The 22,938-nt window shown below is 39.7% G+C and overlaps 1 protein-coding gene across 2 annotated transcripts in view; it reads right to left on the bottom strand.

Moving 5' to 3' along the window:
* The window catches only part of SERAC1 (serine active site containing 1), an 88,734-nt gene that overhangs the window by 40,223 nt on the left and 25,573 nt on the right, over window positions 1-22,938 (bottom strand). For both annotated transcript variants that reach the window (XM_061207105.1, XM_061207104.1), the window contains exon 2: window positions 2,360-2,458. In XM_061207105.1, coding sequence (XP_061063088.1) covers window positions 2,360-2,450 — 91 coding nt within the window. In that variant the 5' untranslated portion in view covers window positions 2,451-2,458. The remainder of the gene's footprint in view (window positions 1-2,359; window positions 2,459-22,938) is intronic.

Genomic DNA, 22,938 nt, shown 5'->3' with positions numbered 1-22,938 from the left:
GTGCCAATATATAGGTAGTCCCATTTAAAACATAGGTTAGGGACTTCCCTGGTGGTCCAGTGGTTAAGACTTCTCCTTCCAATGCAGGGGGTGTGGGTTTGATCCCTGTTCGGGGGGGGAGCTAAGATCCCACATGCCTCGCAGCCAAAAAACCAAAACATAAAACAGAAGCAATACTGTAACAAATTCAATAAAGACTTTAAAAATGGTCCACATCAAAAAAATCTTTAAAAAAAATATAGGTTACATCCTACAAATTTATTTATAAATTTTTTGTTTGGAACTTGGAAAACATTTTTTTTAATATTAAAAAAAAAAATGTCCTAGTGGCAGACACAGCTAGCTGCCTATTCAATACACATAAGCCCCTTAATTCTTACTAACACAACCTGATTACTACCTAAAGATATTCAAATTTCTTTACTACCTAAAGATATTCAAAGATACCTGATTACTACCTAAAGACTCCTCTGCAGCTAGGGCTGGCCGTGCAACACAGCTGTAGCCAATATATATATACATATATATATATATAGATGTAATACATCTATATAAACATATAGATATAGATGGAAGTCTATAGGGAGAGATCCCTCCCCAAATAAAAAGACAAAGCCTCATAACATGGCTTTTGGTCTTTCTGCCTTCTTGATGTCCTGGGATTCAGCAACAACTTGTGACTATGAGGACAATAAGATAATAGAGCAGGAAGACGAGAGAATTGCTAAACTGTGGTTCCTGCCCTAAATTGTCTCCATCTTGACTTCCTGTTATGTAAGAAAAATGAAAACCTTACTAATTTAAGCCATTATAGTCTAGTTTCTGTTATATGTACTGAACACAATGTTAACTAATATATTACCCATGATGGTTAGGGACTGCAGGCAGCCCATGAATATCTATGTAACCTATAATTTGTTGGATGTATAGAGGTAGGTAGCCCTTTGTTCAGACCTTCAACTTATGCTGCCAAGAACACATTTCTCCTCCCTACTGAGGGATAAGGAACTTTCCTCCATCAACTTCCCTATGCATCAGCCAAAGGAGATGGAAATTCCTCCCAAACTCTAGGACCCAGTGGTTCCAGCACAGGAAAGAGGACAGTTCCAGAAAATCTGCAGGGATTAGATCGAAAGTTGTGACACACAGAGCTTCTTGACTGTGCAACCCCTCTGGGACCTTTTTCATTCCAAGATGGCTTCCTGGACTTCCCCGGAAGCAGCCAGTTTATTTCCTCTTATACTGCTGCCATCTGTTTCTTCTTACTAGGATGTTTCTTTTTCACTAAGCCCTGGAAACAGAATACAGACTCACAGCCTTTTCTCCTACCCCAAAGTGTATTTACTACTCTTGAGTGTGTTTTGCTAGAAATGATGAGAGAAGAAAAGCTCCCTTCTCTGTCCCACTCCTCTTTTTATTTTTAAAATACAAAATCACAGAATTTTCTAGATGAAAAGAGTCTATCCTAAAAACTGATCTTTCTTAACGATCAAAAGGAAGCTCGGGCTTCCCTGGTGGCGCAGTGGTTGAGAATCTGCCTGCCAATGCAGGGGACACGGGTTCGAGCCCTGGTCTGGGAGGATCCCACATGCCGCGGAGCAACTAGGCCCGTGAGCCACAACTACTGAGCCTGTGCGTCTGGAGCCTGTGCTCTGCAACAAGAGAGGCCGTGACAGTGAGAGGCCCGTGCACTGCGATGAAGAGTGGCCCCCGCTCGCCGCAACTAGAGAAAGCCCTCGCACAGAAAGGAAGACCCAACACAGCCAAAAATAAATAAATAAATAAATTTAAAAAAAAAAAGGAAGCTCCATGAGGACAGAGACTTCATCTTATTCAATATTGTATCCTCAGGGCCTAGTAATAGTACCTGGCACATAGTAGAATGAATGAAAGATGGCCTAGGCCAATATTCTCATTTTACAAATAAAGATTAGTAATAAGTAATGTAAATAAAGATTTACAAATAAAGACAGTAGATTAGTGCTAGATCCTAAGTTCCTGTAGGGCAAGCAAAACATCTTCCTGGTTCACCACTGAATTCCCAGAACCTAATACATGTGCCTGGCACCATGTTTTACAGAAGCTTAATAAATGGCTGCTGAATAAGAATGCAGTGGCACTTGAGTTTAAAAGAATGAGTATGAATCTGACAGGAAACATAGGGGAGGGAAAAGATTCCCAAGAAAAAGTATGCATGGCTCTGAGCGTACAAATTTGGGGTGAACCTTTAGTACAGAAAAGACAAACAACTTTGAGATTTATCATGGATTAAATAAGTTTTTATGGACAACCCTGGAAACTTAACCACAATTCTATCACTGTTTCTACAAGAAGATATTGTTGTTTAAACTGTACTCACTGACATCTCTCCAGTGTGTGGTGCTTTTTGGCGGAGGAGTTGAGGTTCCCATTCTTCTGCAACAGATGATGCAATAAGCAGCCAGGGACATTCTGTGTGCTTAGAACAATTATAACACATTTAATTTAGCATGTAATTAAAAACATTTCTCTTAACTATAAGAACATGTCATAATCACAGTAGACTGCCCACAGAGTTAGATTTTTCAAGACCTGGAAAAAAAGTTTTCAATTAAAGGAAAAAATTTCTCCCTTAAAAATTTAAAGCAGACTTATTAGAATAGTATTTTGCTAGTACCTCGATGATTATTCTTCAAACTGTGTCCAACTGTGAACAATGATTAGTAGGAAAAAGGAAAAGAGATTATTAACCAGAATATCAATATAGGAATCAAAAAAATTTTAATGCCTTCTAAAAATATATATATGCATATAGATAGATATATTTATCTTTAGTGACTGAAGTCCCTACAGAAATGAAAAGCAGCTCTGAATGGAAGATATACTTAGGACCCATAGAAGTGTTTAGCTTTTCTCCAACGCCTTCAAGATGGTACCCAACATTGTTTAAAATCTTTGAAATTTAATCGTTACTTGTTGGCATCCTGTCAAAGAAGGAGATGTTGCCCAACTATTTAATCACTATCCTTTTGCTCAACTATTTCATCAACTGAGTAAAGATGATCTAAATATGATGCGATGGTTTCTAGAACAACTCAGTATTCTAGAATCGTAGATTGTCTTTGGATGAGACGTTTCTTTCTTCTTTTTTCTTTTGCAATAAGAGAAAAAAAAGAAGATGCCTTGAGGAACTCATGTGAGAAATGGTCTTTGGTTTAATACATTAAAAACTTCTGGCAGCTTTACAGGGATTAAGGGGAAAACTGCTTGGTGTACATGTGTAAGAAAATCTGTTAGCAATAACACAAAATAAAAAGCTTAAACATTTTTTCTTGTAATTCTAGTACCTCAAGTGATGACTAAGCAAACTAGTTTAGGCAACATAAACTTGTAAAGGTCACTGTTTTAAAGGTCATTGTATCTTATTTTCTCACTGTTTAAAGGGTTGCCGCTACTTCTCTATGAGACACAGGATAATGGTAAAAATAATACAAAGACAGCAACGAAGTAGATGCTTATAAAACCAAGGCAGAATGCAATGTAAACTAAGAGTTTATGTATAGATTTTCATTTTACTTACTACATGAAAACTTTTGACTAAAACAAAAATGCAGAGCAAAAATCTACTGCTTCCTTCAATCCCGACAACTACTATGAAAGTGGTCAACTATAAAACATTATACGAATATTGTTTACTATTACTTCTCTGGCCTAAAAACCTTCACGGTATTAACTTAAACAAACCACCCGCCAGCAGGTTCCCCTCCCACCAAGTCCTGGATATGAATGAGTACAGTGGAAATACACTTCCTCATCTTATTTCCCTCTAGATTTCCTCAAATGACATCACTGGCTCTTTCAGCTTTTTCCAGAATAAACTAACTCTAACTCTCTTTCAACTCTCTCAGCGTCTTGACTATCTCCAGTTCACTGCTCTCCAGCCTCAACAAACCATCCATCCTTGCTTTCTGGGGGTGAGCATCCGTCCCATGGTTGTACTTCCTTCCCCACCCAGCCTCGACTCTGGGGTGCATCACTTCAACCTCTCTCTCTACCTGCTTCCTCAACATACCAGAGCCCTCCTCCTTCTACTATCCTGCAGCCCCAACCTGAAATATGTGTTCTCTCTGTTCTTACACTTGGACAGCCAAAACTGGGGGCAGGGGGACAAAAGGCAAACTGCGAGCATGCTCTCAGAATGACTTTTGCCATCCCTAATCAGTTCTCTTCTCATCCCCATGATGACTGCTCTAAACATCCACATACTCTGCCAAGCGTCCTACCCTACCTGCATCCTTTTCAAATGATCTTGTCTCTTATTTCACTCAGAAAATTACGACTCTGAACTCCCTCAACTTCTGCCCCCATACCTACAAGCAGGGACTGATCCAGGTATTGAAGGAATCAACATTTATTCAAATAGTGGGGGAAGGGGAGGTTCCTTTAAAAAAAAAAACCACAAAACCACAAATATCAAATTAGGTACTAAAATGAAAGTGATTTAGAATGAGAAAAGATATCACAATAAATTACTGGAGTCTCAGAAATTTTGATACCTTTCTTCTGGGATTTCATTAGCTAATTTGTCAGAAATGCTTACATAGAAATACTTCAGGATTACACTCTGGTGTTCCTCCCTCCTTAAGACATTACAACTCCTAGTAACTCCTAGCACTCACAGGGGCCCATGCAAGTAAGGAACCCTCAAGCCTAAGCTTTCTAATATCACAGGAAATCTACCCTGGCTGACTTTCATATCTTTATCTGCATCGCCTTTTCCAGATTCCAAATGGATTTTTATCTGCACTGTTCTTTCCTATTTCTGAGAAAAGGTCTCATCCCTTTCTCGAAGGGAAATGTACCATCTATGTTCTAGATATCATTTTTTTCCCTTCCATGTGGACCTTGATTCATTATCTATCTTTCTCTTCTTAATCTTCACACACTCCCCCCTCTCTATCAGCTCTTTCTACTCCTCCCCACTAAATACTGGATGTCCAATTTCTCCCATCAAAACACAAAAACAAACAATTGGAAAAAAAAAAGTAAACACTCGATCTACCCAAATGCCCTCCAGCTACTGCCACTTCTCTCACCTCCCTTTACTGCTGCCATCTGTTTCTTCTTACTAGGATGTTTCTTTTTCCCTAAGCCCTGGAAACAGAATACAGACTCACAGCCTTTTCTCCTACCCCAAAGTGTATTTACTACTCTTGAGTGTGTTTTGCTAGAAATGATGAGAGAAGAAAAGCTCCCTTCTCTGTCCCACTCCTCTTTTTATTTTTAAAATACAAAATCACAGAATTTTCTAGATGAAAAGGGTCTATCCTAAAAACTGATCTTTCTTAACGATCAAAAGGAAGCTCGGGAGGGGGGAGAAGAAGATGGCGGAAGAGTAAGACGCGGAGATCACCTTCCTTCCCACAGATACATTAGAAATACATCTACACGTGGAACTGCTCCTACAGAACACCCACTGAACGCTGGCAGAAAACGTCAGACCTCCCAAAAGGCAAGAAACTCCCCACATACTTGGGTAGGGCAAAAGAAAAAAGAAATAACAGAGACAAAAGAATAGGGACGGGACCTGCACCAGTGGGAGGGAGCTGTGAAGGAGGAAAGGTTTCCACACACTAGGAAGCCCCTTCGCGGGCAGAGACTGCGGGTGGCAGAGGGGGGAAGCTTCGGAGCCACGGAGGAGAGCGCAGCCACAGGGGTGCGGAGGGCAAAGCGGAGAGACTCCCGCACAGAGGCTCGGCGCCGAGCAGCACTCACCAGCCCGAGAGACTTGTCTGCTCACCCGCCGGGGCGGGCGGGGGCTGGGAGCTGAGGCTCGGGCTTCAGTCGGATCGCAGGGAGAGGACTGGGGTTGACGGCGTGAACACAGCCTGAAGGGGTTAGTGCACCACAGCTAGCCGGGAGGGAGTCCGGGAAAAAGTCTGCAGCTGCCGAAGAGGCAAGAGACTTTTTCTTCCCTCTTTGTTTCCTGGTGCGCGAGGAGAGGGGATTCAGAGCGCCGCCTAAACGAGCTCCAGAGACGGGCGTGAGCCGCGGCTATCAGCGCGGATCCCACAGCAACAGGGGCGCAGAGGGAAAAGTGGAGAGATTCTCGCACAGAGGAGCGGTGCCGACCTGCACTCACCAGCCCGAGAGGCTTGTCTGCTCACCCGCCTGGGCGGGCGGTGGCTGGGAACTGAGGCTCGGGCTTCGGTCGGATCGCAGGGAGAGGACTGGGGTTGGCTGCGTGAACACAGCCTGAAGGGGCTAGCGCACCACAGCTAGCCGGGAGGGAGTCCGGGAAAAAGTCTGCAGCTGCCGAAGAAGCAAGAGACTTTTTCTTGCCTCTTTCTTTCGCGGCGCGCAAGGAGAGGGGATTCAGAGCGCCGCCTAAATGAGCTCCAGAGACGGGCGCGAGCCGCGGCTATCAGCGCGGACCCCAGAGACGGGCATGAGACGCTAAGGCTGCTGCTGCCGCCACCAAAAAGCCTGTGTGCGAGCACAGGTCACTCTCCACACCGCCCCTCCCGGGAGCCGGTGCAGCCCGCCACGGCCAGGCTCCCGTGATCAGGGACAACTTCCCCAGGAGAGCGCACGGTGCGCCTCGGGCTGGTGCAACGTCACGCTGGCTTCTGCCGCCGCAGGCTCGCCCCGCATCTGTATCCCTCCCTCCCCACGCCTGAGTGAGCCAGAGCCCCCGAAGCAGCTGCTCCTTTAACCCCGTTCTGTCTGGGGGGGGAACAGACGCCCTCAGGCGACCTACACGCAGAGGCGGCTCCAAATCCAAAGCTGAACCCCGGGAGCTGTGCGAACAAAGAAGAGAAAGGGAAATCTCTCCCAGCAGCCTCAGAAGCAGCGGATTAAAACTGCACAAACAACTTGATGTGTCTGCATCTGTTGAATATCTGAATAGACAACGAATCATCCCAAATTCAGGAGGTGGACTTTGGGAGCAGGATATATTAATTTTTCCCCTTTTCCTTTTTTTTTTGAGTGTATATGTATATGCTTCTGGGTGAGATTTAGTCTGTATAGCTTTGCTTTATAATAGCTTTCTTTTACTTCACTATATTTTATCCTCTATCTTTCTTTCTTTCTTTCTATTTTTTCTCCCTTCTACTCTGAGCCGTGTGGATGAAAGGCTCTTGGTGCTCCAGCCAGGCATCAGGGCTGTGCCTCTGAGGTGGGAGAGCCAACTTCAGGACACTGGTCCACAAGAGACCTCCCAGCTCCACGTAATACCAAACGGCGAAAATCTCTCACAGATCTCCATCTCAACATCAAGACCCAGCTTCACTCAACGACCAGCAAGCTACAGTGCTGGACACCCTATGCCAAACAACTAGCAAAACAGGAACACAGCCCCATCCTTTAGCAGAGAGGCTGCCTAAAATCATAATAAGGCCAAAGACACCCCAAAATACACCACCAGACGTGGACGTGCCCACCAGAAAGACAAGATCCAGCCTCATCCACCAGAACACAGGCACTAGTTCCCTCCACCAGGAAGCCTACAAAACCCACTGAACCAACCTTAGCCACTGGAGACAGATACCAAAAACAACGGGAAATACGAACCTGCAGCCTGTGAAAAGGAGACCCCAAACACAGTAAGATAAGCAAAATGAGACGACAGAAAAACACACAGCAGATGAAGGAGCAGGGTCAAAACACACCAGACCTAACAAATGAAGAGGAAATAGGTAGTCTACCTGAAAAAGAATTCAGAATAATGATAGTAAGGATGATCCAAAATCTTGGAAATAGAATAGACAAAATGCAAGAAACATTTAACAAGGACGTAGAAGAACTAAAGAGGAACCAAGCAATGATGAAAAACACAATAAATGAAATTAAAAATACTCTAGATGGGATCAATAGCAGAATAACTGAGGCAGAAGAACGGATAAGTGACCTGGAAGATAAAATGGTGGAAATAACTACTGCAGACCAGAATAAAGAAAAAAGAATGAAAAGAACTGAGGACAGTCTCAGAGACCTCTGGGACAACATTAAACGCACCAACATTCGAATTATACGGGTCCCAGAAGAAGAAGAGAAAAAGAAAGGGACTGAGAAAATATTTGAAGAGATTATAGTTGAAAACTTCCCTAATATGGGAAAGGAAATAGTTAATCAAGTCCTGGAAGCACAGAGAGTCCCATACAGGATAAATCCAAGGAGAAACATGCCAAGACACATATTAATCAAACTGTCAAAAACTAAATATAAAGAAAACATATTAAAAGCAGCAAGGGAAAAACAACAAATAACACACAAGGGAATCCCCATCAAGTTAACAGTTGATCTTTCAGCAGAAACTCTGCAAGCCAGAAGGGAGTGGCAGGATATACTTAAAGTGATGAAGGAGAAAAACCTACAACCAAGATTAATCTACCCAGCAAGGATCTCATTCAGATTTGATAGAGAAATTAAAACCTTTACAGACAAGCAAAAGCTGAGAGAGTTCAGCACCACCAAACCAGCTTTACAACAAATGCTAAAGGAACTTCTCTAGGCAAGAAACACAAGAGAAGGAAAACACCTACAATAACAAACCCAAAACATTTAAGAAAATGGGAATAGGAACATACATATCGATAATTACCTTAAATGTAAATGGATTAAATGCTCCCACCAAAAGACACAGACTGGCTAAATGGATACAAAAACAAGACCCATATATATGCTGCCTACAAGAGACCCACTTCAGACCTAGAGACACATACAGACTGAAAGTGAGGGGATGGAAAAAGATATTCCATGCAAATGGAAATCAAAAGAAAGCTGGAGTAGCAATTCTCATATCAGACAAAATAGACTTTAAAATAAAGACTATTACAAGAGACAAAGGACACTATATAATGATCAAGGGATCGATCCAAGAGGAAGGTATAACAATTGTAAATATTTATGCACCCAACATAGGAGCACCTCAATACATAAGGCAAATACTAACAGCCATAAAAGGGGAAATCGACAGCAACACAATCATACTAGGGGACTTTAACACCCCACTTTCACCAATGGACAGATCATCCAAAATGAAAATAAATAAGGAAACACAAGCTTTAAATGATACATTAAACAAGATGGACTTAATTGATATTTATAGGACATTCCACCCAAAAACAACAGAATACACATTTTTCTCAAGTGCTCATGGAACATTCTCCAGGATAGATCATATCTTGGGACACAAATCAAGCCTTGGTAAATTTAAGAAAATTGAAATCGTATCAAGTATCTTTTCCGACCACAACGCTATGAGACTAGATATCAATTACAGGAAAAGATCTGTAAAAAATACAAACACATGGAGGCTACACAATACACTACTTAATAACGAAGTGATCACTGAAGAAATCAAAGGGGAAATCAAAAAATACCTAGAAACAAATGACAATGGAGACACGATGACCCAAAACTTATGGGACGCAGCAAAAGCAGTGCTAAGAGGGAAGTTTATAGCAATACAAGCCTACCTCAAGAAACAGGAAACATCTCGAATAAACAACCTAACCTTGCACCTGAAGCAATTAGAGAAAGAACAAAAAAACCCCAAAGCTAGCAGAAGGAAAGAAATCATAAAGATCAGGTCAGAAATAAATGAAAAAGAAATGAAGGAAACAATAGCAAAAATCAATGAAACTAAAAGCTGGTTCTTTGAGAAGATAAACAAAATTGATAAACCATTAGCCAGACTCATCAAGAGAAAAAGGGAGAAGACTCAAATCAATAGAATTAGAAATGAAAAAGGAGAAGTAACCACTGACACCGCAGAAATACAAACGATCATGAGAGATTACTACAAGCAACTCTATGCCAATAAAATGGACAACCTGGAAGAAATGGACAGATTCTTAGAAATGCACAACCTGCCGAGACTGAACCAGGAAGAAATAGAAAATATGAACAGACCAATCACAAGCACTGAAATTGAAACTGTGATTAAAAATCTTCCAACAAACAAAAGCCCTGGACCAGATGGCTTCACAGGCGAATTCTATCAAACATTTAGAGAAGAGCTAATACCTATCCTTCTCAAACTCTTCCAAAATATTGCAGAGGGAGGAACACTCCCAAACTCATTCTATGAGGCCACCATCACCCTGATACCAAAACCAGAAAAAGATGTCACAAAGAAAGAAAACTACAGGCCACTATCACTAATGAACATAGATGCAAAAATCCTCAACAAAATACTAGCAAACTGAATCCAACAGCACATTAAAAGGATCATACACCACGATCAACTGGGATTTATCCCAGGAATGCAAGGATTCTTCAATATATGCAAATCAATCAACGTGATACACCATATAAACAAATTGAAAGAGAAAAACCATATGATCATCTCAACAGATGCAGAGAAAGCTTTTGACAAAATTCAACACCCATTTATGATAAAAGCCCTGCAGAAAGTAGGCATAGAGGGAACTTTCCTCAACATAATAAAGGCCATATATGACAAACCCACAGCCAACATTGTCCTCAATGGTGAAAAACTGAAACCATTTCCACTAAGATCAGGAACAAGACAAGGTTGCCCACTCTCACCACTATTATTCAACATAGTTTTGGAAGTGTTAGCTACAGCAATCAGAGAAGAAAAAGAAATAAAAGGAATCCAAATCGGAAAAGAAGAAGTAAAGCTGTCACTGTTTGCAGATGACATGATACTATACATAGAGAATCCTAAAGATGCTACCAGAAAACTACTAGAGCTAATCAATGAATTTGGTAAAGTAGCAGTATACAAAATTAATGCACAGAAATCTCTTGCATTTCTATACACTAATGACGAAAAATCTGAAAGTGAAATTAAGAAAACACTCCCATTTACCATAGCAACAAAAAGAATAAAATATCTAGGAATAAACCTACCTAAGGAGACAAAAGACCTGTATGCAGAAAATTATAAGACACTGATGAAAGAAATTAAAGATGATACAAATAGATGGAGAGATATACCATGTTCTTGGATTGGAAGAATCAACATTGTGAAAATGACTGTACTACCCAAAGCAATCTACAGATTCAATGCAATCCCTATCAAACTACCACTGGCATTTTTCACAGAACTAGAACAAAAAATTTCACAATTTGTATGGAAACACAAAAGACCCCGAATAGTCAAAGCGATCTTGAGAACGAAAAATGGAGCTGGAGGAATCAGGCTCCCTGACTTCAGACTATATTACAAAGCTACAGTAATCAAGACAGTTTGGTACTGGCACAAAAACAGAAATATAGATCAATGCAACAGGATAGAAAGCCCAGAGATAAACCCACGCACATATGGTCACCTTATCTTTGATAAAGGAGACAAGCATATACAGTGGAGAAAAGACAGCCTCTTCAATAAGTGGTGCTGGGAAAATTGGACAGATACATGTAAAAGTATGAAATTAGAACACTCCCTGACACCATACACAAAAATAAACTCAAAATGGATTAAAGACCTAAGTGTAAGGCCAGACACTATCAAACTCTTAGAGGAAAACATAGGCAGAACACTCTATGACATAAATCACAGCAAGATTCTTTTTGACCCAGCTCCTAGAGAAATGGAAATAAAAACACAAATAAACAAATGGGACCTAATGAAACTTAAAAGCTTTTGCACAACAAAGGAAACCATAAACAAGACCAAAAGACAACCCTCAGAATGGGAGAAAATATTTGCAAATGAAGCAACGGACAAAGGATTAATCTCCAAGATTTACAAGCAGCTCATGCAGCTCAATAACAAAAAAATGAACAACCCAATCCAAAAATGGGCAGAAGACCTAAATAGACATTTCTCCAAAGAAGATATACAGATTGCCAACAGACACATAAAAGAATGCTCAACATCATTAATCATTAGAGAAATGCAAATCAAAACTACAATGAGATATCATCTCACACCGGTCAGATTGGCCATCATCAAAAAATCTACACACAATAAATGCTGGAGAGGGTGTGGAGAAAAGGGAACACTCTTGCACTGTTGGTGGGAATGTAAATTGATACAGCCACTATGGAGAACAGTATGGAGGTTCCTTAAAAAACTAAAAATAGAACTACCATATGACCCAGCAATCCCACTACTGGGCATATTCCCTGAGAAAACCATAATTCAGAAAGAGTCATGTACCAAAATATTCATTGCAGCTCTGTTTACAATAGCCAGGACATGGAAGCAACCTAGGTGTCCATCATCGGATGAATGGATAAAGAAGATGTGGCACATATATACAATGGAATATTACTCAGCCATAAAAAGAAATGAAATGGAGGTGTTTGTAATGAGGTGGATGGAGTTAGAGTCTGTCATACAGAGTGAAGTAAGTCAGAAAGAGAAAAACAAATACAGTATGCTAACACATATATATGGAATCTAAGGGAAAAAAAAAAAAAAAGAGGTCATGAAGAACCTAGTGGCAAGATGGGAATAAAGACACAGACCTACTAGAGAATGGACTTGAGGATATGGGGAGGGGGAGGGGTGAGATGTGACAGGGTGAGAGAGTGTCATGGACATATATACACTACCAAATGTAAAATAGATAACTAGTGGGAAGCAGCCGCATAGCACAGGGAGATCAGCTCGGTGCTTTGTGACCACCTAGAGGGGTGGGATAGGGAGGGTGGGAGGGAGGGAGATGCAAGAGGGAAGAGATATGGCAACATATGTATATGTGTAACTGATTCACTTTGTTGTAAAGCAGAAGCTAGCACACCATTGTAAAGCAATTATACTTCAATAAAGATGTTTAAAAAAATAATAATAAATAAAAAAAAATAAAATAAAAATCTAGAAACAATAAATGCTGGAGAGGGTGTGGAGAAAAGGGAACACTCTTGCACTGTTGGTGGGAATGTAAACTGATACAGCCACTATGGAGAACAGTATGGAGGTTCCTTAAAAAACTACAAATAGAACTACCATACGACCCAGCAATCCCACTACTGGGCATATACCCTGAGAAAACCATAGTTCAAAAAGAGTCATGTAACAAAATGTTCATTGCAGCTCTATTTACAATAGCCAGGACCTGGAAGCAACCTAAGTGTCCATCATCGGATGAATGGATAAAGAAGATGTGGCACATATATACAATGGAATATTACTCAGCCATAAAAAGAAATGAAATGGAGGTGTTTGTAATGAGGTGGATGGAGTTAGAGTCTGTCATACAGAGTGAAGTAAGTCAGAAAGAGAAAAACAAATACAGTATGCTAACACATATATATGGAATCTAAGGAAAAAAAAAAAGGCCATGAAGAACCTAGTGGCAAGATGGGAATAAAGACACAGACCTACTAGAGAATGGACTTGAGGATATGGGGAGGGGGAGGGGTGAGATGTGACAGGGTGAGAGAGTGTCATGGACATATATACACTACCAGATGTACAATAGATAGCTAGTGGGAAGCAGCCACATAGCACAGGGAGATCAGCTCGGTGCTTTGTGACCACCTAGAGGGGTGGGATGGGGAGGGTGGGAGGGAGGGAGATGCAAGAGGGAAGAGATATGGGAACATATGTATATGTATAACTGATTCACTTTGTTATAAAGCAGAAACTAACACACCATTGTAAAGCAATTATACTTCAATAAAGATCTTTTAAAAAAAAAAGGAAGCTCGGGCTTCCCTGGTGGCGCAGTGGTTGAGAATCTGCCTGCCAATGCAGGGGACACGGGTTCGAGCCCTGGTCTGGGAAGATCCCACATGCCGCAGAGCAACTAGGCCCGTGAGCCACAACTACTGAGCCTGTGCGTCTGGAGCCTGTGCTCCGCAACAAGAGAGGCCGTGACAGTGAGAGGCCCGCGCACTGCGATGAAGAGTGGCCCCCGCTCGCCGCAACTAGAGAAAATCCTCGCACAGAAAGGAAGACCCAACACAGCCAAAAATAAATAAATAAATAAATTTAAAAAAAAAAAAAAAAAAAGGAAGCTCCATGAGGACAGAGACTTCATCTTATTCAATTCTTTCCCCAGTGTGTCTTCCTCCAGCCCTGAAACAGCCCTCCCCAAGGTCACCAGTGACATCTTTGCTGCTAAATCCACTTTTCAGTCACCATTTTACTGTCTTTGTCTAAAGCATTTGACTACTCCCTCTTTGTCTCCTCTAGCTACTATGACACCTGGTTTTCTAGTTTGATTCCCCTATTACTGGCTGTTCCATCCTATTACTCATTCAACAAACAGTTATTCAGTTATTGAGCACCTACCACCTGTCAGGGATGGAAACCTGAGATGTGAATAAAGCAACACAACTCCCTGCTCTTACTGAGTTTACAGTTGTCTCTGCTGCCTCCACCCAGCCCTTACATATTAGTGTTTCAGTGGGTTCCACCTGTGCTCTTCTTTTTTCCTCATGTCATATTCTCGTGCTAAGTAATTTCAGTGTTTTCATCACAAAGCTTTACCTGTAAGCTTTTGATTCCCAAGTCTCTATAACTAATTCAAGTCTCTCTGCTAAGCACATATATTCAACTGCCTAATGCACATTTGCACCTGGAAGCACCACAAACACCTAAAACCCAGGATGTCTAAAGTCAAATCATCATACTCTAGAAATCAAATATCCCAAGACCATTTATTACTAAACCAGTTTCCCCATTGATCAGAAATGACTTTTCCCTACACCAAGGTCTAATCTACCTAGGGTCCATTTCTGGAGAATTTTGTTCTGCTAACACATTTGTCTAACCCTGCAGCAATAATATAACGCCTTTCTTAATTCTTATACCTTTAAAATAAGCCTTGACAGGTTCTAGAGTGAGTACCCCTGCCCCCATTCTTTTCAGGATTATCTTGGCTATTGGGATTTTTTTTTTTTTTTGGCAATCTTTTACATTTTTACTTTTTTAAATTTTTAAATTTTATTTTACTTATTTTTTTATACAGCAGGTTCTCATTAGTTATCCATTTTATACATATTAGTGTATATATGTCAATCCCAATCTCCCAATTCATCACACCACCACCACCACCACCACCACCACCACCACCCCCGCCGCTTTGCCCCTTGGTGTCCATACGTTTGTTCTCTGCATCTGTGTCTCAATTTCTGCCCTGCAAACCGGTTCATCTGTACCATTTTTCTAGGTTCTACGTATATGCATTAATGTACGATAGTTGTTTTTCTCTTTCTGACTTACTTCACTCTGTATGACAGTCTCTAGATTCATCCACGACTCTACAAATGACCCAATTTCGTTCCTTTTTATGGTTGAGTACTATTCCATTGTATGTATGTACCACAAATTCTTTACCCATTCGTCTGTCGATGGGCATTTAGGTTGCTTCCATGACCTGGTTATTGTCAATAGTACTGCAATGAACATCGGGGTACATGTGTCTTTTTGAATTATAGTTTTCTCAGGGTATATGCCCAGTAGTGGGATTGCTGGGTCATATGGTAATTCTATTTTTAGTTTTTTAAGGAATCTCCATACTGTTCTCCATAGTGGCTGTATCAATTTACATTCCCACCAACAGTGCAAGAGGGTTGCCTTTTCTCCACACCCTCTCCAGCATTTATTGTGTGTAGATTTTCTGATGATGGCCATTCTAACTGGTGTGAGGTGATACCTCATTGAAGTTTTGATTTGCATTTCTCTAATAATTACTGATGTTGAGCAGCTTTTCATCTGATTCTTGGCCATCTGTATGTCTTCTTTGGAGAAAAGTCTATTTACGTCTTCTGCCCATTTTTTGATTGGGTTGTTTGCTTTTTTTAATATTGAGCTGCATGAGTTGTTTATATATTTTGGAGATTAATCCTTTGTCCATTGATTCATTTGCAAATATTTTCTCCCATTCTGAGGGTTCTCTTTTCGTCTTGTTTGTAGTCTCCTTTGCTTTGCAAAAGCTTTTAAGTTTCATTAGGTCCCATTTGTTTATTTTTGTTTTTATTTCCATTACTCTAGGAGGTGGATCAAAAAAGATCTTGCTGTGATTTATGTCAAAGAGTGTTCTTCCTATGTTTTCCTCTAAGAATTTTATAGTGTCCGGTGTTACATTTAGGTCTTTAATCCATTTTGAGTGTATTTTTGTGTATGGTGTTAGGGAGAGTTCTAATTTCAATCTTTTACATGTAGCTGTCCAGTTTTCCCAGCACCACTTTTTGAAGAGACTGTCTTTTCTCCATTGTATATCCTTGCCTCCTTTGTCATAGATTAGTTGACCATAGGTGTGTGGGTTCACTTCTGGGCTTTCTATCCTGTTCCATTGATCTATATTTCTGTTTTTGTGCCAGTACCATATTGTCTCAATTACTGTAGCTTTGTAGTATAGGCTGAAGTCAGGGAGTCTGATTCCTCCAGCTCCGTTTTTTTCCCTCAAGACCGCTTTGGCTATTCGGGGTCTTTTGTGTCTCCATACAAATTTTAAGATTTTTTGTTCTAGTTCTGGAAAAAATGCCATTGGTAATTTGATAGGGATTGCATTGAATCTGTAGATTGCTGTGGGTAGTATAGTCATTTTCACAGTATTGATTCTTCCAATCCAAGAACATGGAATACCTCTCCATCTGTTTGTATCATCTTTAATTTCTTTCATCAGTGTCTTATAGTTCTCTGCATACAGGTCTTTTGTCTCTCTAGGTAGGTTTATTCCTAGGTATTTTATTCTTTTTGTTGCAATGGTAAATAGAAGTGTTTCCTTAATTTCTCTTTCAGATTTTCCATCATTAGTGTATAGGAATACAAGAGATTTCTGTGCATTAGTTTTGTATCCCACAACTTTACCAAATTCATTGATTAGCTCTAGTAGTTTTCTGGTGGCATCTTTAGGATTCTCTATGTGTAGTATCATGTCATCTGCAAACAGTGACAGTTCTACTTCTTCTTTTACAATTTGTATTCCTTTTATTTCTTTTTCTTCTCTGATTGCTGTGGCTAGGACTTCCAAAACTACGTTGAATAATAGTGGTGAGAGTGGACATCCTTGTCTCGTTCCTGATCTGAGAGGAAATGCTTTCAGTTTTTCACCATTGAGAATGATGTTTGCTGTGGGTTTGTCATATATGGCCTTTATTATGTTGAGGTAGGTTCCCTCTATGCCCACTTTCTGGAGAGTTGTTATCATAAATGGGTGTTGAATTTTGTCAAAAGCTTTTTCTGCATCTATTGAGATGATCATATGGTTTTTATTCTTCAATTTGTTAATATGGTGTATCACATTGATTGATTTGCGTATATTGAAGAATCCTTGCATCCCTGGGATAAATCCCACTTGATCATGGTGTCTGATCCTTTTAATGTGTTGTTGGATTCTGTTTGCTGGTAGTTTGTTGAGCATTTTTGCGTTCATATTCATCAGTGATATTGGTCTGTAATTTTCTGTTTTTGTAGTATCTTTGTCTGGTTTTGGTATCAGGGTGATGGTGGCCTCATAGAATGAGTTTGGGAGTGTTCCTTCCTCTGCAATTTTTTGGAAGAGTTTGAGAAGGATGGGTGTTAACTCTTCTCTAAATGTTTGACAGAATTCACCTGTGAAGCCATCTGGTCCTGAACTTTTGTTTGTTGGAAGATTTTTAATCACAGTTTCAATTTCATTACTTGTGATTGGTCTGTTCATATTTTCTATTTCTTCCTGCTTCAGTCTTGGAAGGTTATACCTTTCTAAGAAATTGTCCATTTCTTCCAGGTTGTCCATTTTATTGGCATAGAGTTGCTTGTCGTCGTCTCTTAGGATGCTTTGTATTTCTGTGGTGTCTGTTGTAACTTCTCCTTTTTCATTTCTAATTTTATTGATTTGAGTCCTCTCCCTATTTTTCTTGATGAGTCTGGGTAATGGTTTATCAACATTGCTTATTTCTCAAAGAACAAGCCTTTAGTTTTATTGATTTTTGGTATTGTTTTCTTTGCTTCTATCTCATTTATTTCTGCTCTGATTTTTATGATTTCTTTCCTTCTGGTAACTTTGGGTTTTGTTTGTTCTTCTTTCTCTAGTTCCTTTAGGTGAAAGATTAGATTGTTTATTTGAGATTTTACTTGTTTCTTGAGGTAGGCTTGTATTGCTATAAACTTGCCTCTTAGAACTGCTTTTGCTGCATTCCATAGGTTTTGGATCATCGTTTTTTCATTGTCATTTGTCTCTAGGTATTTTTTGATTTCCTCTTTGATTTCTTCAGTGATCTCTTGGTTATTTAGTAACGTATTGTGTAGCCTCCATGTGTTTGTGTTTTTTACATTTTTTTCTCTGTAATTGATTTCTAATCTCATAGCACTGTGGTCAGAAAAGATGCTTGATATGATTTCAATTTTCTTAAATTCAATGAGGCTTGATTTGTGACCCAAGATGTGATCTATCCTGGAGAATGTTCCATGTGCACTTGAAAAGAAAGTGTAATCTGCTGTTTTGGGATGAAATGTCCTATGAATATCAACTAAATCTATCTCGTCTATTATGTCATATAAAGCTTGTGTTTCCCTATTAATTTTCTGTTTGGATGATCTGTCCATTGGTGTAAGTGAGGTGTTAAAGTCCCCCACTATTATTGTGTTACTGTCGATTTCCTCTTTTATAGCTCTTAGCAGTTGCCTTATGTATTGAGGTGCTCCTATTGGGTGCATATATATTTATAATTGTTATATCTTCTTCATGGATTGATCCCGTGATCATTATGTAGTGTCCTTCCTTGCCTCTTGTAACATTCTTTACTTTAAAGTCTATTTTATCTGATATGAGTATTGATACTCCAGCTTTCTTTTGATCTCCATTTGTGTGGAATATCTTTTTCCATCCCCTCACTTTCAGTCTGTATGTGTCCCTAGGTCTTAAGTGGGTCTCTTGTAGACAGCATATATAGGGTCTTGTTTGTGTATCCATTCAGCGAGCCTGTGTCTTTTGGTTGGAGCATTTAATCCACTCATGTTTAAGGTAATTATCGATATGTATGTTCCTATTACCACTTTCTTAATTGTTATGGGTTTGTTTTTGTAGGTCCTTTTCTTCTCTTGTGTTTCCTGCCTAGAGAAGTTCCTTTAGCATTTGTTGTAGAGCTGGTTTGGTGGTGCTGAATTCTCTTAGCTTTTGCTTGTCTGTAAAGCTTTTGATTTCTCCATCAAATCTGAATGATATCCTTGCTGGGTAGAGTAATCTTGGTTGTAGGTTCTTCACTTTCATCACTTTAAATATATCATGCCACTCCCTTCTGGCTTGTAGAGTTTCTGCTGAGAAATCAGCTGTTAACCTTATGGGAGTTCCCTTGTATGTTATTTGTTGGTTTTCCCTTGCTGCTTTCAATAATTTTTCTTTGTCTTTAATTTTTGCCAATTTGATTACTATGTGTCTCGGCGTGTTTCTCTTTGGGTTTATCCTGTATGGGACTCTCTGCGCTTCCTGGACTTGGGTGGCTATTTCCTTTCCCATGTTAGGGAATTTTTCAACTATAATCTCTTCAATTATTTTCTCAGGTCCTTTCTCTCTTCTCCTTCTGCAACCCCTATAATGCGAATGTTGTTGCATTTAATGTTGTCCCAGAGGTCTCTTAGGCTGTCTTCATTTCTTTTCATTGTTTTTTCTTTATTCTGTTCCACGGCAGTGAATTCCACCATTCTGTCTTCCAGGTCACTTATCCATCCTTCTGCCTCAGTTATTCTGCTACTGATTCCATCTAGTGTAGTTTTCATTTCACTTATTGTATTGTTCATCTCTGTTTGTTTGTTTTTTAATCCTTCTAGGTCTCTGTTAAACATTTCTTGCATCTTCTCGATCTTTGCCTTCATTCTTTTTCCGAGGTCCTGGATCATCTTCACTATCATTATTCTGAATTCTTTTTCTGGAAGGTTGCCTATCTCCACTTCATTTAGTTGTTTTTCTGGGGTTTCATCTTGTTCCTTCATCTGGTACATAGCCCTCTGCCTTTTCATCTTGTTTATCTTTCTGTGAATGTGTTTTTTGTTCCACAGGCTGCAGGACTGTAGTTCTTCTTGCTTCTGCTGTTTGCCCTCGCTACTGGGTTTTTTATTGGAACTGAATTGAATTTACAGATTAATTTGGGGAGAACTGGTATCATGTGGAGTGCCTCCATTCACGAAAAGTGTATCTTCAATTCTTCTTTTAGATCTTTTGTAATTTTCTCCACAAAGGTCATGCATGGTTTGTCTTTGTTTCTTCCTTTCATGGAAAATTTCAAATGTACACAAATAGAGACAGAATAATAAACTCAACCCCATCACTCAGCTTCAAAAATTATCAACACATGGTCAATCTTGTTTCATCTATACCTGCTCTATCCAATAGAACTTCTGCATGGTAGACATTTCCTATATCTGCACCACTAGTGTGAAAATATGCTAATGTGACTGAGGAACTGAAATTTCAGTCTTTTATATTTTAATTAATTTTAATTTAAATACCCACATGGCTAGCAGCTATGGTACTGAACAGTGAAATCTATACTGTAACCCACATGCACTTTCCACCACCATAACACTCAATTATTTTGAAGTAAATCCATAATGTCATGTAATATATAACCTGTAAATACTGTAGAATGTTACTGTTAAAAAAAATTAACCATCATTATGTCCCCCTTGAAAAAAATTCCTTAGTATCATCAAATATCCAACGAATGTTTCAATTATTTCATAAACTTTTGTTTTGCACTATTGGTCTGTTAGAATTAGGATCTAAACAAGGTCCACATATTGCATTTGGTTGCTAATGTGCCTCTTTTTTAGAGTCACTTATTTTTACTTTTATTTTAATTTTATTTATTTATTTGTTTGTTTGTTTATGGCTGCATTGGGTCTTCGTTGCTGTGCGCGGGCTTTCTTTAGTTGCGGCGAGTGGGTGCTACTCTTCCTTGTGGTGTGTGGGCTTCTCATTGCGGTGGCTTCTCTTGTTGTGGAGTACGGACTCTAGGTGTGTGGGCTCAGTAGTTGTGGCTCGTGGCTCTAGAACGCAGGCTCAGTAGCTGTGGTGCACGGGTTTAGTTGCTCTGCAGCATGCGGGATCTTGCCGGACCAGGGTTCGAACCCGTGTCCCTTGCATTAGCAGGCAGATTCTTAACCACTGCGCTACCAGGGAAGTCCCAGAGTCACTTATTTTTAAAATTACTAGTTTAGATTTTCTTTTTTCTTGAATTAGTCTTGATAATATCTATTTTTCAAAAAAATGGGCATTTAAGTTTTCAAAATCATTAGCATAAAGCTGTTCATGCTATTCCTATGATCTTTCTATCCCAAAATTGCCTATCTTTTTTGTTCCTAGCATTATTTGTGCCTCTTCTTTTTTACTTTTGAGCAGTCTTCTAAAAGCTTATTAATAGAAAAAAATCATTTATTAATTTTTATCATCTACTGCTTTTGCTGAGCATCTCTATTTTATTTTGTTTTGTTTTCTATTTCTGCTCTTCACTATTTTCTTCTTTCTTTCTTTGGATTCACTCTGTCCTTTTTGCAACTTCTTCAGTAATACTTAACATATTATGAGCATTTCCTGCTGTTTCATAAATGCATTTAAGACCATAAATTCCACTCTAAGTTTTGCTTTACTTCAATTTCACAAGTCCTGATATTTCCACAGTGATTTTCTCTAATCCATGGATTAGTTTGTTTTTAGTCTCTAAACATACAAAATTTCTAAAGATTATCTTTTTATTGTGCTATATGACATAGATTCTTTGGAATTATGGAGACTTGCTTTGTTACCTAGTTGCAATCAATATTTATAAACGTATCACATAAACTTACTCTTCGTTATGGGCAAAATTTAGTATATCCATTATATGAAGCTTGTTAACTGTGTTGTTAAAAAGGGATTCAACCCTACCCATTTGGAACCTGGAATGCGGCTGGTTAATAACCAAGCAAAGGTTTTGATTCCTGAAAGCTTAATGGAAGAAAGTGCTTAGTTCTTTCCATCAGAACAACCACTATGGGAGGGATGCCACCCTATAATGGATACAAGATTTTATTCAAGGACCTATTATGTCCAGGACTGTTCAAAGGGTTATACAGAAGTACTCGACTTGTGTTAAAAATAACACCAGAAATAGGCCTCCTCCCCCTCATATGGAATTCAGGAGGGGTGGGTGGTGAGGGGGGAAGCCCAGGGAAAGACTGGCAGGTAGATTTCATGGTTATGCCCAAGATTAAAGGAAACTTTCGTTATCTACTGGTAATGGTAGACACTTATACAGGCTGAGTGAAAGCACTCCTGTGTCAGACAGAAAGGGCTTCTGGAGGAGTGAAGTCCCTACTTAAAGAAATAATTCCCAGGATTGGACTCCCCAGCTCAATTCAGAGTGACAACAGATGAGCTTTTGTTGCCAGTAGTACACAAGGGGTTTCAGAGCAACCTGGAATAAAATGGAATTTACATGCATCCTGGAGATCCCAGTCAACTGGGAAAATGGAGAAGAGGAATTATACTTTGAAAGGACTATAGACAAAATCTGTCAAAAAACTGATTTAACATGGGACAAAATATTGTCATTTGCACTGTTTAGAATCAGGGTGGCCCCTAGAAGCAGACTCCAATTGAGTCCTTACGAGATACTGTACGAGAGACCATTCCTCTATTCTGAGTTGCTAAGCAGACAAATTTCTTTTTTTTTTTAAACAGTGAGTCTTTTTCTTTTTTTAATAGTTTTAAACTTATTTATTTATTATTTATTTATTTTTGACTGTGTTGGGTCTTTGTTTCTGTGCGAGGGCTTTCTCTAGTTGCGGCAAGTGGGGGCCAGTCTTCATCGCGGTGCGCAGGCCTCTCACTATTGCGGCCTCTCTTGTTGCGGAGCACAGGCTCCAGATGCGCAGGCTCAGTAGTTGTGGCTCCCGGGCCTAGTTGCTCTGCAGCATGTGGGATCTTCCCAGACAAGGGCTCAAACCCGTGTCCCCTGCATTGGCAGGCAGATTCTCAACCACTGCGCCACCAGGGAAGCCCCAAATTTCTGATCAGAAGTAAAAGAATTAGATACTATGAGGTTATGTACAAACACTGGAATTAG

This window comes from Eubalaena glacialis, chromosome 12, assembly GCF_028564815.1.
Source record: "Eubalaena glacialis isolate mEubGla1 chromosome 12, mEubGla1.1.hap2.+ XY, whole genome shotgun sequence".
Taxonomy (NCBI): Eukaryota; Metazoa; Chordata; class Mammalia; order Artiodactyla; family Balaenidae; genus Eubalaena; species Eubalaena glacialis.
Note: the sequence above shows the minus strand (reverse complement) of the source record. Positions and strands in the feature narration are given on the sequence as shown.